At 41.1% G+C, this 13,137-nt stretch overlaps 1 protein-coding gene across 1 annotated transcript in view; it reads left to right on the top strand.

The window, feature by feature from the left end:
- The window catches only part of LOC311244382 (proteolipid protein 2-like), a 28,941-nt gene extending 17,464 nt beyond the window's left edge, over positions 1–11,477 (top strand). The window contains exons 2-5 of the mRNA XM_084333847.1: positions 4,360–4,515; positions 4,986–5,084; positions 6,424–6,520; positions 8,968–11,477. Coding sequence (XP_084189973.1) covers positions 4,360–4,515; positions 4,986–5,084; positions 6,424–6,520; positions 8,968–8,981 — 366 coding nt within the window. The 3' untranslated portion in view covers positions 8,982–11,477. The remainder of the gene's footprint in view (positions 1–4,359; positions 4,516–4,985; positions 5,085–6,423; positions 6,521–8,967) is intronic.
- Positions 11,478–13,137: the final 1,660 nt, after the last annotated feature.

Here is a 13,137-nt window from a genome sequence, read left to right as displayed (position 1 = left end):
TTAGTTTGCTGTGCGAGCTATATTTAGATACTCCCAGAGGAGGCTGGACCACATGTAGCAGGGATGCCCCTCTTCCCCAGTGGTGTGGCTGGCGAGGATGTAGCAATGAAAAAAACACATCAAGGTCAAACAAAAGTTACCTAATAATTTCGATTCCCTCCGCCTAGGGATGGGTATCGTTAGGATTTTATCGATACTACTACTCTTATCGATACTGCTTAACGGTTCGGTACTTTATCGATACTCTTATCGGTTCTTTTAGATTATTATTTAAATATATTTAAATTTAAAAAAAAATTATAAATTATTATTTGAACGGCTTAAGGCTATATCTGTACTTGATATTTGTTTGTTGTGTTGCATATTTGAAATAAACTTCAATCACATCAAACCCCCCCCTCTTAAAAAACAAAAACCTGTGTTTAACCTGGCCATCTATAAAACATCATGCTAAAACTGTGAAACAAATGTCCTACTCCCCTAAAGAAAGAAATACATAGAAAACATGACTCAGTTATGCAATAGTGCTGTTGCTTTTTATTTTGTTAAAATCTTTTAGTTAATAAGACTACAAAATGACTACAACGATTTCACGACGTTTTCCTGTCCACGCCGGAAGTGCATCGGATACCTACCTTAACGTTAAATTTTCAACAACGGAACAGATTGTTGCTAATTAAACACTTCATGGAAACGGAGTAACGTTAACGCTATGTCGAGTTCATACGTGTAGTGTAGTATGAACTCGGCGAGTCGGCATAACGTTAACGTTAGTCAGTTTCAGTGTTGCTGGATGATACACTATTAGCTCCGTAGCTAACGTAGCTAGCCACGTTAACGTTAAATGTTCAACAACAGAACAGATTGCTGCTAATTAAACACTTCATGGAAACGGATTAACGTTATCGCTATGTCGAGTTCATAAGTGTAGTGTAGTATGAACTCGGCGAGTCGGCATAACGTTAACGTTGTTGCTGGATGGTACACTCTATTAGCTCCGTAGCTAGCCACGTTAACGTTAAATTTTCAACAACAGATTGCTGCTAATTAAACACTTCATGGAAACGGAGTAACGTTAACGCTATGTCGAGTTCATACGTGTAGTGTAGTATGAACTCGGCATAACGTTAACGTTAGAGTGTACCATCCAGCAACACTGAAACTGACTATTAGCTCCGTAGCTAACGTAGCTAGCCACGGACAGGCACCTCCAGTCCCTACCCGTGTATGTGTGAGTGTGAGCGGCTCGCGACAAGTGTGTGTAATGGCTTGCTGCGGCTCGCTTCTCGTGCAGAGACAGAGAGAGGAGAGATAGTTTGCAACGTTTAAATTCCTGGAAAAAAAAACTCATAATAATAATACTTTCTCGAGTATCGATAGCAGTACCGATAACGTCGGAGCTTATTAATACTCCGGTTTTTTCTAATTCAGTACCGGTTCCCGTTTAGAACCGGGGTCCGGGGGGCATCCCTACGCGGCCTGTGTTCTTATCACTTTTTGTAAATACTGTCCCCACGTTACTCTTTCTAAAATTAGATTAGATTAGACTCAAATGCATCATACAGCACAGGTACAGTACTACAATGTTTGGCATTTAAGTTGCAGGCAAGAAAGACACGTCTGTCCACTGTCTTTGGTTTTAAAACTGCCCTGTTGCAGGTCACAAAAAAAAATATATAATAATAATTCAATATATTTTTTTTACGAATTTTTTTCCCCCGATATCGATTATTAAAATATATCGCGATAATTATCGTTATCATTATATCGCCCAGCCCTAGTAGGTAGTTATGATTCAATGGTTCATTCACACACACACATTCACACCGACGGCGGAGGCAACCATTAACCATGCATCGGGAGCAGTTAGGGGGTTAAGTGCTCAAGGACACATCGACACGCTGCCGGGAGGAGCCGGAATCGAACCAGGGAACCTTCCGGTTGCCAGACGACTGATCTCCCTCCTGAGCCACTGTCACCAAGGCCAGATTAAGACTTCAGAGGCCCCTGGGCCAGATTCTTGTGGAGGCCCCCCCACACACACGTGCATGCACGCACAGTGGCGTTTTTATATGTCACTTTAAAAATATATAGAATACCGTAATTCCTCTAATAGTAACCCCGGCTTGTATTTGTTTCAACTGTAGTGGATACCAGGCTTGTATTAGGAGGAGGAACCAGCTCATTCGTGTTGGTGTTGGGGCTGGGCTGTGGAGATGCGGCCGGCGTATACGAACAGGTGGCACTGGCGTCAGCCACTGGTGGTGGTGGGCCGGCTGAAGTTGAACTAGAGGCTGCCGCTTCCTCTTCTCTGTCGCTAGCATCAATAATAATAACAACGTTAGCATTCTCGTCCTCTCTGCCCGCGGCGCCTGGCTCAGCCTCTTTAACGTTGCTGCTACTAGTGCTAGCCAGGGGGCTATCCTCCTCCTTACCTGACGGGGTGAAAAAAGTAGCGATAGTTGGTATGCTTTGCCGAAGTAACGCGCTCTTTCTGTCCCTTTCCTGTTTAGTCTTTAACTTAGCAGCTCCGCTTTCCCACCGTTTTACTTTTTTATCCATGTTTTTTTGAGTGTCACAGTCTCAATTGATCATACAGTACTACTCGAGACGAGTCTTAGCGTACTTGATCAACTTGCAAGTGCAATTCTCGCGATCAGTGGTCACCTGACCTGACAGTGACCCCTGGACCTGGACGTCAGTGTCACGTAGACTCAACGTCTCTCACCCCTCATTATCAAACAATTTGCAATACAAAAAATGTAATAAAAATAGATAGAGAAGAGATGAGATGATACTAGTAGTCACTATAGATGCTGTGAAAGTAAACGCTGGATGAGGATCTGATTATATATATATTTTTTTCGTATCTCTTTTATTTTTTTACTAGTGTGTAGTGTGGAGGCCCCTAGTCGCGTTATTTCTAAACCTAGCCGCATTTCTGGCAAGACGCTCTCTGATTGGCCGACGCCTGTTTCTACACTGGTTAAGCTTGGCACTCTTTCGAAGTTGGTTAAGGTTAGAGTTTGTCTTAGAGCGTGGCGATAGAACGCCAGGTAGTTTGCAGGCTGTTTGACGAGGAAATGGGCAAAGACACAGCTCGTCACGCGATTGGGCAAACATGTCAGTGGCCAATCAGAGAGCGTCTGCCAGAAATGCGGCTAGGTTTAGAAATAACGCCCCCTAGGGCCCTAGTCACTAGGGGGAGCTCGATGATATCCGCTATCAGCACCGACGGGTCCATGCTGTCTGTCATGAATAATGATCCCAATCTGCCTTATTCGTGTCGGGGCTGTGTCTATTCTTTTACCAACGGATTTCCATTTCCGCGTTCGCGTTCTGCGATCTGATTGGCCACTGACGTTTCTTAGGCGACTCTTTTGAAGTTGATTAAGGTTAGAGTATGGAATCAGGGCTGGTGTTCTATCGCCCTGCTCTAAGACAAACTCTAACCTTAACCAACTTCGAAAGAGTGCCTAAGCTTAACCAGTGAAAGAAAGAGGCGTCACACGATTGGCGCTACCAGAAACGTCAGTGGCCAATCAGAGCGCAGAACGCGAACGCGGAACTGGAAATCCGTTGGTAAAAGTATTCAGGCGTCGGGGCTGGGATGTGGAGACGCAAGTTTTGACTTTTTATTGCTGTTTTTACCTCAAACGGAAAACCTCAAACTCTTATGAAGAGGAGGAAAAATACTCAAGATTAGCCACTTGCAGACGTACTGTATATTTTAGTTGATGAAATATTTTTGTTGACTAAAATATTTTTGTTGATGAAATATGTTTTCATTCAGTGTCACAGTATGACATCGATCTCCAAAATAAGAAAAAAAATTCAATAAAATGTGGGGCCTCTAGTGACGAGGGGCCTCCAAAAATGTTTAAAATAAAAGTTAAAAAAAAATAAACAAATATTTGGGGCCTCTAGTGACGAGGGGCCTCCAAAAGGCCTCTAGTGACGAGGGGCCTCCAAAAGGCCTCGAGTGACGAGCGGCCTCCAAAAAAATAAAAAATGTAAGTTAAAAAAAATTAAAAAATAATGTGGGGCCTCTTGTGACAAGGGGCCTCCAAAAGGCCTCTATAGTGACGAGTGGCCTCAAACAATAAAAGATTAAAGTTAAAAAAAAATGTTGGGGCCTCTAGTGACGAGGGGCCCCCAAAAAAAATAAATAAAGAAAATAATTTTTTATTTTTAATTTTTTTTTAATTTTTTTTTTTTGAGGCCCCTCATCACTAGAGGCCCACGGGCCGCGGCCCGGTCGGCCCGGTCGTTAATCCGGCCCTGACTGTCACCCCCATTACTGATGACTGATTACTATGATTGCTATAACCCACCCTTCTCTCTCTTTTTTTTTTTTAGTTGGTCAGTTTGATCATCATCATCTGCTATGCCACGTCGTCCAGCGGCGGTTACTCCACATTGGCTATCTCTGAGATGATCTTTTGCATGCTCTTCTTTGGCATCTTCATGATGGAGATGGACAAGCAGTTCCTACTGGTCAACTGGCTGTGGACTGTGAGTACATCCGCTTGCCTCGGCTTGCTTTAAACATTCACCTCTGACGTTCACTTTAAACACTCTTTAACACTACACCATATTTGTATCTATTTATTACTAAACGATTTTTGCACTACCTCTCTACCTCATTTTTGCATTTAGTAGTCTTTGCATTTTGTACATTTTAGTTTTGTATATTTGTATATTTTGTATAGTGTTTGGTCTTTATTATTTTTCCTTTTGACTGTACGAAGCACAATTTCACGAGGCTCATACAGAACCAAGCATTTCACTATAATGTACATGTACCTTTTATATGTGAGAAATAAAACAAAACTTTAACTTGAAATGGATGCACACACACACACACACACACACACACACACACACACACACACACACACACACACACACACATGGGCATACACTCTCACAATCATCATTTGTCATTGCTTATACAACTACTGTCCTCTCCCTCTTCTCTACAGGATCTTTTCCGTGCGGGTATCGGCGCTTGCCTTTACCTCATCACCTCTCTGATCAACATGGTTCATGGAGGCGGGGATGGGGCCCGTATCGCAGGCGGGGTCAGTTAAACCCTTTCACTACTGCCGCACTACCAAACGGTTAACCCTTTCAATCACTGCGACAATACATGGAAGGTTAACCCGTTCACTGCCACACGGCAGCGGGTTAACCCTTTCACTGCCACACTACAGAAGGTTAACCCTTTACTATCACACTACCGACATAGTAAAGGGTTAACCTTCTGTAGTGTGGCAGTGAAAGGGTTAAAACCCCTGCAGCTCCCACTTGTGTTTCTGTACACAGGCGGAACCTTTACAAACACGGGACCTACTTTTGTTATCGGTTCTTCATACGTCTGACGGTGATGTTGTGAAAATAGGAATTCAAAAGCACATTGTTCTATGTTCCAACAACTCCAGAGTTTTGACTGTCAACAAACATCAGCTGGTTGCTTATTCATATATAGATATGACCACTTTAGAGGAATCGTTTTGACTTGTTGGAACCCTAGCCTGACCCTAGAGTGAAGACGACTTGAAATCGACTCCACACATTGCACGCAAAGTAGATTTCAGCGAGCTTTGTTTGCTGTGTAATATTAACACTTTGGCTAACTAGCTGGAGCTAGTGTGAGGAACAGCATGTGCGGAGATGACGAGGGCAGAGACAAACGGGACAGATAGAGCCCTGAACAACCTTTTAAGAGAAGGAGACAGGAAGTCAGGCATTGATGGAGGGCACTATATCAAGGTATAGGGGCATTTAGCTTTCATATGGTGCATCATAATGGCTATATATTAGATTAGATTAGATTCAAATGTATTGTCATTATACAGCACAAGTACAGTACAACACAAAGAGGTTTGGCATCCAACCAGAGTGCAAATGTAACAGTAAAGTGTAATATACAATGTACAGTTGGTTAAACTAGGTATAAAATATATAAATTGGTACTACTGAGTATAGTGGTAATCAGGTGTAGGTAAAGAGAGTAGTATTAATATGTACAGTGATACAGGTATAAAGATAAGGGATATGTACAGATATATCTGTAGTATCTACAGATATGTAAAAGGATTATATGCAGGTATGTAAAGAAAGATGTGGATAGATAGATATACGGTAGAATAAATATATACTGTATATACTATATACAGCATTATTATACAACATGCTATCATAGTTATGTGTTATATGCAGGTGTATAAGTAGGTATATAGAAGGATTGTATGCAGGTATATTCAGACAGATGTGGATAGATATACTGTATAAGACGGTAAAAATATATATATACGGTATATACAATATCATTGTACATGCTATCATAATGCAGCTTAAACAAAAGTGTTGCAATATAAATTAAAAAAAAAATCATTTTTTTCGTTTTTTTCTCTTTAGGTGTTCGGCTTGATTGCTGGCCTGATCTTTGCCTACGACACCTACACCATCTTTCTGGTGGTCAAGAGCACCAGGCAGCACACAGCGGCTTCTACTGGTGAGAACGAGAACTGCACTTTCACAGTCTGCTAAAGTGTCACCTCAAAAACAACTGTTGGCGATGCCTCGATACCACGTCATCAATACCGATATACTGATTCTGAATATGAAACTTTTACGTGTCGTCTGATTCAGAGTACCGATCCAATCCATTTGTTTTACCGAAGTGAACTGTATAGATTTAAAGTTTAAACCAATAAAGGAGCTGTAAGTGGTATTTCCTTGTTATAATATAACAAAAGATAATAACTTGCCATCACTGATAGTGTCTGGTCAGTAACATGGGTCTCTCAGTACCTCCGCTCTGCAGTAAACAGAAAATACATTTCCTGGTATCCCGTTCCCACATTATCCAATCAGGAGAGAGAACTAAACACTGCAAAAATGGTATGACAAAAATAAGAAAGGAAAATTAGTTTTAAGCATATATGTGCTTGAAACAAGTAAAACAATCTGCTGTAAGCAAATTTGCCTTGGCAAGATTTCTTGAAATAAGTAAAAATATCTAGGGTTCTCTCTCCTGATTGGATAAAGTTTAATTTTACTGACCAAACAGTCTATATCAGTGATAGCTGTTGGAATGTAGAGCTACTTAACACTTAATTAAACAAACTAATAACACGTACAGCCCCTTTTTAATTTGGGGTCGTTGGATAAAATTGATTGTGATATAATTTGTTTTCTCCATTAGACACATCTAACATATTTGTGTATCCAAAAAAAATCTAATCTCATTGCTTTTGACATGTTACACATGGCTTCTGGTATCAGGTTTTAGCATGGGGTGGGGGGGGGGGTCTCTCAATAACTATACCCTATTGTACCCTGTTATCGGCCAGATAACCAGTACCATTACTCGTAATGTTGCATCCCTAAGAACAGATTCAGATTCAAATACTTTATTGCCTATATTTATTGTAACATAATATAATAAATCGGGCATACAGACCCTTATCTGCACCTTTGTTTACACTGATACCTGTAAGGATCAATAAAGGAATATCTTATCTTATCTTAAGTCAAACCCTGCCCTCCTTTCTCGATCCTCCAATCATGACTCTTGCTTTTCTCTGACAAACAGTTGTGATTGGAGGATCAAGAAAAGAGGGCAGGGTTTGAGATAGATCAATTGTACTGCTACTTTCAGGGTCTACTCAGGGCCGCGGGAAGTCAGTCAGCATTGGGGGTGCTGAGATAAGTGATATAATAACGTCATAGGTTTACCACTCTGGTAAACCAACACTCGTTCACTAGAGGAGACCACTGCCCAACTCCGCGCTCTCACGCTCAGCTCTGCCGAGCGAGACAAACAATGTAACCGTTTTGATGCATACATCTCTGCCCAGCCTACCCCACCTGTCGCGCCCCCGTACAGGGAGCCCCATGTCCCCGCACCAGAACGCTACGACGGGGACGTCTCTAAATGTCGTGCCTTTATTTTTTAATGTTCACTAGTATTCGGACAACAGCCGCACACCTTCCAAAGTGATACATCTAAAATCGCTTACCTGTCTGGTCTGCTCAAGGGTCCTGCGTTAGAATGGGCGACAGCTCTCCACTTCAGTCAGTCCTCTCTCTGCAATTCGTTCCCCGCATACATCACCGACATGCAAAAGGAAACCGCAACTATATTCCTTTACTGCGAATTCAGCGTCCCAAAAACTATTCCAGGCCGCGTCTATTTTTTTACCAACGGATTTCCAGTTCCGCGTTGACGCTTCCAGGCCATCGATTACACGCTGCTTTAATAACACTGCATTATCGAGACAGCGCCCCTATGAGGATCTGGCCGGTAATGAATTCCAAGAGTAGGGTAAATCTGCAGTGCCGCTCTGCTCTGTGACATTGAGTAGCCTCAGTATTACAATGGAATAAAAGCCAAAACAACCTTGCAGTTGCAGTTACACTCTCCACTAGCAGGGGGTGCTGCAGCCCCCGCAGCACCCCCCCTTGCCACGTCCCTGGGTCTACTTGTTGAAGGGGAATACTGCTCACTTCCACGTGTCGTTCTCATGGTTTGGGACAGTCCAGTTAAGACATGATGTATCTGCAGTTGTTGCACCGTAAACAATGAAGTTGTGGCCTACGTTGGTTTAATTTGTATTCCCCAAAAGGAATTTGTTTCTATGGTGTTATCAGTTCTGAGCCAGACAATGTACCCTCCTAGTGTTGCTCTTTACTATCCTTTACTGTCTATCCCAATTCATTCTCTATGGCTACGTTCACACTGCAGGCAGAAGTGGCCTGAATCTGATTTATTTTGCTCATATGTGAGTCAGATCTGACAGTGTGAACAGCACAAATCACATGGAATCTGATTTTTTTTTCAATTCTGATTTGGGCCACTTTCACATGACTTAAGACCTGATGATGTATTTGCAGCCAGCTATTTCAAGTGTGATTTATATATTTGTTCCCCCTCAATGTCTTGTCTGTGGCTTACAGATGAGAAAGTCTAACCACTCCCAGATACCTGTGCCTCTGTCAAGTCCACGCGATAAGAAGGGAAGCAGGGGAAGTTGATGCAGGAGAGAGGAGGGCGAGAGTGGAGCAGATTGGAGAAGGAGAAGGATGCTTGAAACGAACGGATTACAAAATAAATTTCGCCAACGTCATGGTCTGAGCAGAGGAGAGAGGTTAATACGTAAAGGAGGAGTTACACACGCTTCAACCAAACCACATCAAAGGAAGTGTAAGGCCTGTCCGGTGCTCTCACAGAGTAGGGTCATGTTGAATCCAGGAGAGTATTCAGGGCTTTGGTTCAGAGTATAACACCGGAGCACACGCATTAAAGGCAATAAACTAAATTTACGACTATAACGTTTCGACGCAGGGTGCGTCTTCATCAGAGTCGTCATTGTCTTTTGATCAATGAAGATGTACCCTGCGTCGAAAAGTTAGTCGTAAATAAAGTTGATTACCTTTTTAATCAATGTGGTCCAGTGTTCTGGAACAGATCTCTGATGTCTCTCCTGGACAGAGGTTATCCGTTTTGGGCCCTGCGCTCCTGAGAGGAGGACACCACACAGCCTACATTGCAGTGAGATTATGAATGATATTAGTAAGTGGTTTATCTGTGCTTGTAGAATCACGGAAGGGATTCCCTTCTAGGAGAAAAAAACAACCACCTTTCCTCCCACCTCCATGTATCCATTGCTCAATGTTTGGTCCGTTTAAAAAGAGAGGGATGTATATAATAGGCAGTGTGAAAGCTTTGGTCAGTAGGCTACTGTGTTGCAGCTTGTGCTCAGTAGTATTGTATTTGGTTTCTACTGTTTCTAATGGACTGTTGTTTTAGAAGTGATGACAGTGTCGTACTCATGTCCACAGTTGAGGGTATGTTGTAGGTATTTAGATTGAAGAAATAATTTACATATGAATATGTGCTAAGAATGGATTTACTATCATTGTTGTCCTCTTAATGATTTTTTTATTTAATTTTTTTACATTTCCAGTAAGGATTACCAGAACATTCAGACCATAGATGTAAAACATTAGATGCAACGTGTCATAATGAATTGCCGTTCTGGGATGGAACCATATGGCGGCCATCTTACCTCGTCCAGTTCTAAACTGAAGCTAATGAGACAATTAGCATGTATGGTGCTTTTTCTTCTCCTGTTTTTACATAAACATTTCATTAACCGTTATAATGCATTGCATTATATTTGTAACCACCTAAGGTGTCCGTAATAGCTGGAAATATCTTACTGGAATACATTTTCTACAGATGAGCTAACATGGAAGTACAACCTAAATGCATTTTCTTTGTGTAATTGTTTTTATAGGTGTTCCGTATTTCACTTTCTTAGGTGAACATAACAGACAATGAGGTTTGTCCCTAGTTATGGGATTTGCTAATAGTGGTCAAGATAATGATGACTTATGAATAGTTTTAAATATTAATAGTTTTTTGAAGTAGAGATGAACTAACAAGGGAAATAATTCCAAGTGTATCTCCCAGCTGTATTTTCTCAAGTGGTAAACAAGAAAATGCAAACTATACTGTAGCTCAAGAAAATACTTTTAAGGGATGAAATGAATAAAGGTTTCAATTGAGCTGGGGATTTTGAACATTTCTCTCACTGTTTTAGTTTAAGCATTCTATTGCTGACGGAAATAACACTGGTTGCTATGGAGATTGATGATTTAGGAATAGTTTACCAGGGTAAGATGGCCGCATTTTTATTCCACTCCCGTCAACAGAAATGTCTTCTCTATAATTGTATCTCTACGATTCAGCCTCTCGGTCTCTACCAATTGAGTTTGCTTCTCAAAATTGTAATCTCACATGTGAGATTGTGAAACAAAAAGGGTTAATGTTCCCCTTGTGATATAATCAAACTGTGCCTTGTTATCTGGTCAGTATTAATCTTAAGTTAAGTGCTTGTCCGTTGATATCTCTACCGAACGGCCTACTTCTTTTACACTAGGAAACTTAAAGTTTTGAAGCAGTCTAACGTCATTGAGCAGCAGTCTTTTTCCCCTCTTCTAGAACCATGACTCGTCAGATTCTAGTCAGGCTAGACATCCAGCACAACCAAAGACCTGCTCACTATCGCAATTGGGAAATAATTTTGAAACAAATGTTCATCTTCTTGGTCTTTTTTGTATTCTTACGCAGGTCACGTGTGTTTCTTACTCGTGTTGTTTGTAACATATTTCCAAGGTGTCAGAAATTGTATACATCTAAAAGGAAACGTTTTCTCAATTAGTGCCTTTTAATTGCTTGCCCTATATGACAAGAGAGATTAAGAAATTGTATTGTTTTAATTGGTATTTTAGGCGTCATCGCTGTTATAATATTTTCTGTAAAATTGTATTCCACCCTGAATATTGTTTATTTGTCCAAGTAAAATTGTGCCTCAACGTTGTGTTTCTAACGTCACAAGAGTTTCCAATGTTGACTTTTTGAGACGGCAATGCTTTGGGAATAAAAGCCATTGTTACTACAAACAAAATTATGTGTATCCTTAACTTCTCATGTACATCCATCCAACTACATACGAAATGATGTGTAGCCTTTACTTGCCATGTACATCCATCCAACTACATACAATGATGTAGCCTTTACTTTCATGTACATCCATCCAACTACATACAATGATGTAGCCTTTACTTGCCATGTACATCCATCCAACTACATACAATGATGTGTAGCCTTTACTTTCCATGTCCATCCAACTACATACAATGATGTGTAGCCTTTACTTTCCATACATCCGACTACATATATGACTGGAAACATACCTATGTTCAACAATAATCTGTTTTGATAACTTGACTATTATCTTGGTAATTCAGTTATTGTGCATATTCATGGTTACATGATTTACATGTTTGACTGGGTTATACTGTAGGAATGTAGTTCTGAATAGCATGTATTCTGTAGCATTGCCACTAGATGGAAGCAATCAGGCATCACAAGCCTATCATCTGGCTACTGGTCAATGTATGATAAATAGCCTATATAGTATGTGTTTCAGTGTAGACACAGTGTAACAAATGCAGCAGCACGATGCAGACAATAAGATATTGTTTATTTATTTGATGGAAATCCAGGAATTCTGTTTTGACAGAATTGAGGAGTGAGTTGCTATAGCAACATATCTCATGCTCTCGATTTAAATGGCATTATAGAATTCTGGGGGTATGCAGTGATTGATTGATTGAAAACTTTATTAACACTATGGGTGCCGGCCAGAAATCCGGAAAATGACTGTGGATTGCCAGCGCTATTTGTCTATGGAGAAATTCCCCTTCTTTGCAGGGCTATAACTTTTTAAATTCTATTGCTACATTGCCATTATTAGGGCCCATTCAAAGTCCTATATGTATTGTTCATTGTGTAGCAACGTTAAACTTTTTCATTCACATATTCATAGTAAAGTATGGTCTAATCGTATAAGTATGTTTTCATCTCTTTCTGCAGCTTTCTCCAGAACGTGATATATAGCCCCAAATGCATTATATTGATGATGAAATACAGTTTGATGGCAATCGGGGCGATATAAAAAATGTCAATTGGACGTACTTCTAGAATGATCTACGTATGATCTGATGATGACCGGATGGGCGGGGGATCGTTTATAATTCCGTGGGCAGCGTTATATCATTCATCTAGTGTGGGTGATATGTTCATCATAACAGTTTATATGGAATACGATCAAAAATAACGCTGAATCTTACCGTATCCTCCTCGCGCCGTTGAACAGTCATTTACCTATTATGGTATGTAGAAATATCGGGTCCATTTCCAGCTTGTATAATAGTATATATGTCCAAATCATGTTGTTTATCGAGTTATTGGCAATCGATCGCTATGTATTGTGTCGAGATCGAGTCCCGGTAGCCAAACAGAGTGCCCGGAAGTAATATGGCCGACCAGCACAACCTCCATAGCACTTCCTGTTTGGCGATTGCGCCGATCGGCCACCAGATGGCGCTCCTGAACCGCCAGAGAGCTCAGTGGTGGATCCTGGTGGATCTCAGGCCAGCGGAGGGGAAATATGAATCCGATCGCAGATTTCTGAAATATTGATATAAGGACGCTGTAAAGCGTCCTCCGGCAACTTGAGCATGGCCGGGAATGACGCTGTAAAGCGTTTTCCGGCA

The sequence above is a fragment of the Notolepis coatsorum genome (genome assembly GCF_963971535.1).
Source record: "Notolepis coatsorum genome assembly, chromosome: 17".
Lineage (NCBI taxonomy): Eukaryota > Metazoa > Chordata > Actinopteri > Aulopiformes > Paralepididae > Notolepis > Notolepis coatsorum.
This window is presented reverse-complemented; position numbering and strand designations above follow the sequence as displayed.